This window comes from Hippocampus guttulatus, chromosome 1 (genome assembly GCF_054856545.1).
Source record: "Hippocampus guttulatus isolate MCC_2025c chromosome 1, RoL_Hgut_1.0, whole genome shotgun sequence".
Taxonomy (NCBI): domain Eukaryota; kingdom Metazoa; phylum Chordata; class Actinopteri; order Syngnathiformes; family Syngnathidae; genus Hippocampus; species Hippocampus guttulatus.
In genome coordinates, this window is record NC_141261.1 from 6766296 (window position 1) to 6772295 (window position 6000).

General features: G+C 39.8%; 1 protein-coding gene across 8 annotated transcripts in view; it reads left to right on the forward strand.

Moving 5' to 3' along the window:
- The window catches only part of LOC147210207 (ral GTPase-activating protein subunit beta-like), a 28382-nt gene extending 22704 nt beyond the window's left edge, over nucleotides 1-5678 (forward strand). For all 8 annotated transcript variants that reach the window (XM_086106663.1, XM_086106656.1, XM_086106672.1 and 5 more), the window contains 7 exons: nucleotides 18-140; nucleotides 1061-1197; nucleotides 1270-1378; nucleotides 1503-1581; nucleotides 2104-2252; nucleotides 2498-2664; nucleotides 3926-5678. In XM_086106663.1, the coding sequence (XP_085962789.1) occupies nucleotides 18-140; nucleotides 1061-1197; nucleotides 1270-1378; nucleotides 1503-1581; nucleotides 2104-2252; nucleotides 2498-2664; nucleotides 3926-3961 (800 nt within the window). In that variant the 3' untranslated portion in view covers nucleotides 3962-5678. The remainder of the gene's footprint in view (nucleotides 1-17; nucleotides 141-1060; nucleotides 1198-1269; nucleotides 1379-1502; nucleotides 1582-2103; nucleotides 2253-2497; nucleotides 2665-3925) is intronic.
- Nucleotides 5679-6000: the final 322 nt, after the last annotated feature.

Sequence of the window (6000 nt, forward strand, 5' to 3'; positions counted from 1 at the left end):
TTTCTTTTATCCTGCAGACGAAGCAGCTACTCCTGAGGACACGGGAGGTTCGGTGTTCAACGGAGAGAAGAAAGTTTTGTACTACGCAGATGCCCTGACTGAAATTGCCTTTGTTGTTCCATCGCTAACTGAACATTCTGGTCAGTATTTGTGCTCTCATTGACAACTTAAAAGAGATCTGTGAAAATGTATGAAATCATAGCCACATGAACACTTTCTCTTTTTCTTTTGAAGATGGGTGATTTTCTGTTACCTTTTTACTACCTTTTGAAACAGTAAAACTGTTTTCACGGTGTCCCAAAATAATTGACCTTTCGTAGTCTATTACCATCGCCAAAGTTAATAGAAGACATTTTATTCTTTATTTCCCAGAATTTAAAGGAGTACTTCCCATGTGTCTTTAACATTTCTGTGACATGCGTTCATCACAATACCCAAAAGAGCAAGAAATACAATCTATTTTAGACCCAGTTTGCAACCACACTGAAATTAGTTAATGGAGTTGGGGGGGGGGGGGGGGTAGTTCATGCTTATGAGCCACGTCTCACCCAACCCCTTATTTTGCGGGGCCACTGCTCAGTATAGCTTTAGTTGTTGGACGAGGGAGTGACTTCTTGTTGAGCCCCAAATCTAAGATAGCGAGTGCGTACATTTGTGAAGATTGAAAAACTAACTATAAAAATGGGTTTGTAAATAGTGGAATTTTTATACATTTATTATTTTATTATTCAATATGAAACCTACTTTTGTATGCCTGTTACATATACAGTAGTTCTTCAGATTCAACTTTAACCTTATTTTCTGTTTTGCTCAGTTTTATTATTTTTTTTAAATGTTGGTTTTATATTGAAGTATCTATCAACCCATGTTACTCTTTTTTCATTTTTGTTTTGGTGCTTCAGTGCTACATGTTTGGGCATGTTCTTCACAGCTTACATTTAACTTCTCACATGGATGAAAAGTTGCTTTTATATTCTAAATTATTTTTTAATATCTGTGCACCGGAAGATAAGGATGACAACTTGGTGTGGTCTAAAAAAAAAGCTGTTTTATCTCACAGAGGAGTCATCAGTCCACAGTGACTCAACACTGGAGGCTGACACCAGCATGGACCTTATGCCTAGTATACTCAAACAGCCCAATCTCACACTGGAGCTATTCCCTAATCACTCGGACAACCTGGAGTCTGTCAAAAAGGTGCAGTTTAATTTATTGAGCAGTGTTTTGACAGGGCAGTTTAATGAAAGATGTGTGTGTGATTTTCTCAAGCTGAGTCCTTTAGTGAAGACCAAGAGATCTTCGAGCGGAAAATCGTTCCCACCCCTGGGCCCAGAGACAAAGGTGTTTGTCATTTGGGTGGAGCGCTTTGATGATATCGGTAGGCATGTTTGTACTTGTGGATCACTTTCCACAAAAGCTTTTCGTGTGATACAAAACTTGATCCTGTCGTCTTAAACGGTTTCTTTAAAATTGCTGTTTGTTTGTTTGTTTGTTTTTTCCAGAAAATTTTCCTTTGTCTGATCTTCTTGGTGAAACCAGCACAGGTTTAGAAGCAAGCATGAGCAACAGCACCTCCTGCAGGTAGTGTAAACATTTTGCTGCTCAAATAATAATAATAATAATAATAATAGATTTTATTTATAAGCGCCTTTCAAGACACCCAAGGACACTTTACAATAACAAAAAACACAAAACAATACGGGTTGAGCAGTGGCAGCCAAAACGCGCCAGCGTTCACTCAACCCGAAAGTCAGAAAGAAACAAGGGAGGCATATGGCTCAAAACAAGGCTGAAATAAAATTTTCTTTTGGGAGCAGTTTTGATGATGAATGACTTCATTTGAGGAGCAATCAATTTTGAAGAGTGTTTTTATTTTACAGCTTAATCCCTGAAACCTGAAGCAAGGCTTTTATTAAACATTAAAAACGCGACAATATAACAAGTGAAAAATTGGTTTCCTTTCTTTATATAATCACATTTAAATTTTTTTGAAATCACTGTGTGCATCGCAGTAAACTATTATTAGACTTCATTCTGCATTTTTCTCAAGTCACAAGTCATTCATGGACATTATCACTGCTGTTGATGTTGCTCCTGGTTCAGATCAGGGTTACTCGAGAAGGACGTTCCTCTGATCTTTATCCACCCTCTGAAGACGGGCCTCTTTCGGATCCGACTGCATGGAGCTGTGGGCAAATTTAGCATGGTGATCCCACTGGTGGATGGCATGGTGGTCAGCCGCCGGGCACTAGGTACTAGCTTCTCTTATCTATGTGTCTTTTGATGAATGTTATTTTTCAGGGATTTATCAAACTTACTGGTGGATATCTTGAACTGAATCTTGTCAGCCAGTCCGAGAAAGTCTTCCCCAAATACAGTTTTTAAAGACTAAATGCAAATGTATCCATCTTAAAAGTAGACTACAACCGTACTGCACTTAGTACTTCTGAATCCTCAGACTATCAGGAAACCTTCACTTACAACTCTCTCTTCGCAGGCTTTCTGGTGCGCCAAACCATCATCAACGTGTGCAGGCGGAAACGCCTGGAAAGTGACTCGTACAACCCGCCGCACGTGAGGCGGAAGCAGAGAATCACGGAGATTGTGCAGCGTTACCGCAACAAGCAACTGGAGCCCGAATTTTACACCTCCCTCTTCCACGAGGTGGGGGAGGGAAAGCCTCACCTCTAACAGTCCCTGCCATGTCCTGTCTTAACACTGGCTCACAAGTGCACACAAACACAACATGCACACAAACACACACATGTATGCTAAACATGCATAAGTCATCGACAAACACAGAATTTTTATATTTATACTGTTCAACTTTGTTATTTATATAAATTCCTATATCAACACTGTCTGACTTGGAGAGTAAAGTGTGTGTGTCGGGGGGGGGGGGGGGAGGCTTCATTTCGAGGTCACAACAATTCACCGACGATTTGAACGGCCGTGACTGCGCCGCCTCCCTCAACGGCTGTTTACGCGTGACAGAAACTGCAACGTTTTGGTGTTTGAGCCTGAAAAACTAGCATTAATGTACCTGAAGTGAACATTTGGCAAAATACCAGTTACCGTTTCCGTGTCGTCTGTGAAAGGAGAGAACAGGCACTTTTGTTTGTGTGCAGTCTGGGTGGGCATTCACAAATATGTCATTCATACGAGGGGTGGGAATCACACTTACTCGCGATACAGTCTTTTGCCAGTGGTAACGACAGAATCAAAATACAGTGATTCAGTTAATGATGATTAGATTATTAGTTAAAACATTTGAAATCTGAGACGCATCACTATCGAGAGTACTGAAGAAAGTATACAGAGATGTGGATGTTTGATGCTGGTGTGTCAGTACAGTATTTCTTGTCAGCGATAATGCTACGTTATATTGCCACATTGATTGATTGTTCCACGATTAAAAATCACAGTTTTGGAAAGAAATGTAAACATAATAGAAGATGATATAATATGTATTCCAGGCCAGTCATTGCAAGTGTTGCTGTGGAAAAAAACAACACGGTGTGCATTTCTTTTGGTTTATAGCTGCCGGACAGTGTAGCAGTTGTACTAAATGTTGCGTGTTAGCTACGATGTCCTTCAATTTTACAGGCTACCATTTCTGTTGTTAATGCTACAGTCGGTGTTGACAAATATCTACTTTTCCCCCACCTAAATCTTTTCTACTTTTTGTCCGTTTTCAGGCTCAAAAACAAAAACGACTCCCCAAAACAATTTCAGCTGAAATGGCCTTGCTTGAACTTTGGGTTTCTGCTTTTGCTTCGAGAAGGATAATTTGTTCTCATCCCAAACTGCAATACAAAAACAGCACAGTCAGCAACCTAAGATTGTAAAAATTTCCTCTATACTTGTGACGACATGATTTTCTTGTTGCTCACACTAATTTGTGTCCCACCACACATCTCCACAGACAGCTGGTGGAATCTCGGCCCAGGTGGAGCCATGAATTGTTTCCGAATCTACCGACATCTCATTTCATCGACATGCTAAAGTCTTCCTTGTGTACGCCGGTGGCCATGGCAGCAGCTCACTAGCAGTCACACTGATTTTTGAATGATTGTTATTCATGGGTGCGGGGGTTCAGCTGTATTCTTTTACTGTATGGAGGTGTCGTTTTTTTACCTGCCTAAACTGGCCCATCTCACAAACCACTGCTGTGTGCTTGTGTGCATCTGCATGTGCGTTTTATGCTTTTCCAGCCAGTCAACCTGACCGAGAGTGCCCCCACCCCCAATCCCCCCCCACCACATCAAAGGCATTTAAAAGATAACACTGTCACTTTAAGTCATGGAATCATACAATCCAATTGAAAAGCTTGTCTGAGCTCAGTGCCAACGTTTTGGAGTCCCTTCGCTTTATGAAGAAGTATTTGGGATTATAGAATAAGGAGAATCAAGTCCAAACACTACACAAATGACATAACTTTCATCCATCCATTTTCCAAACAGCTCATCCTCACTGGGGTCTCGGGTGATGTAACTTTGCAATTGTAATTAACATGAGCAAATAATTGCTATTTTACTAGAGTAAAGTCAATATTATAAAACAAAATAAAAAAAAAAGCCACTAAACTCACAATGAGTCAAAATTGTACAATAATTTTGTAATCTATTACAAACAATCGCATGTAAATCTGTGGTCTTTTGAGGCTCCTGCCAACTTTTCACAAACGACAGCAGCACCTCTAAATATTATGGACACGACTGCGTCTGAATTTGGGAATACACTTATAATATATTCTGATAATTAATTTGTGTGAAAAATATGATTTAGAAGTTTTTATGCATTTTGCTCAAGTCCCTATATAGAACCACAGCAGTTTGTGTGTCATGCTTGAAATGTCTTTGGCGATTAATTTATTGGCTCAAGCATCACTGCATTGTTGACATACATATCAAACTTGCAAAACTTTTGGCTGCATAGATCTAGTTTTTTTTTACATTCTTATCCTATATTTGAATGGGCCCCTTTAGATTGTGTCTGAAGAAAAAGACAAGTGTGCAGTTTAGTCAACACGGGAGCTTCCGTAATTGTTTGTGTTCAGTCACTGTAATTTTGGTTCAAGGCCCCTCTCACTGTCTTGCCTGCAACAATGTGAACTTATTTATCACAAACGTGGAAAACGACGAGTGTATTTTGTTCTATTTGGAAAGTCTTAATGCACTGGGCACATTCTGTGTTTATTTTCTTAGTCCCTTTTGGTTACCAGAACATTTCTCGTTTTTTTTGTACCTTTTTTGAATGAGCGTGTATTTGCAAAGAAACCCCTGCTGAAGGAAGAGTTTTATCGTGTGAAAATGTAAATGAAATGGCGCCATGGACTTTTTGACTTATCACATCGAATTGTGTGACTCAATTTTTACTACGGTGCTTTATGCACATGCCTTTTATGGGAAGGAGAACAAAAAACCCTTGGAGGAAAGCCCACATACAATCAAGATGACCCACCTTGTATCCTGTTACTACTTCACTGGTTGGATCGTATTTAAAGACTTTTGCCATGTACAGACGCGATGAAGGATGATTTGTAAATATACTATAGCATAAGGCATTTACAGGTTGTCTGTTGCATTCCTCACTTCGGGTGGGGAGACAGGTTGTGTATGTTTTTGTGTGGGACGGGTGCCGAATGTAACATACACCCATTAAAGCTATTATTGATATTTTCATTCTCCATTCAGTTTTTTGTTTCTTAAAAATAAATTGAACTTTCAGTTTTACGATAAGTACTTTTCGATAAATATTTTATCCTCGGAGTTGCAACGGAGTTCCGTTTCTCCGGCAGCGCCAAGAATGTTTATTCACAGTCGTCTCACAACCTACATCAGTGGTCCCCAAACTTTTTCCTGTGAGGGCCACATAACTTTTCGCTTCTCTGATGGGGGGGCCGGGGTCAGTTTGTAACAGCAAAAGTGTGACTGCAAGAGTACCTAGACGTAAAAATGTATTGTTTCCCAGAAACCCACACAAAATCAAATAACTTTT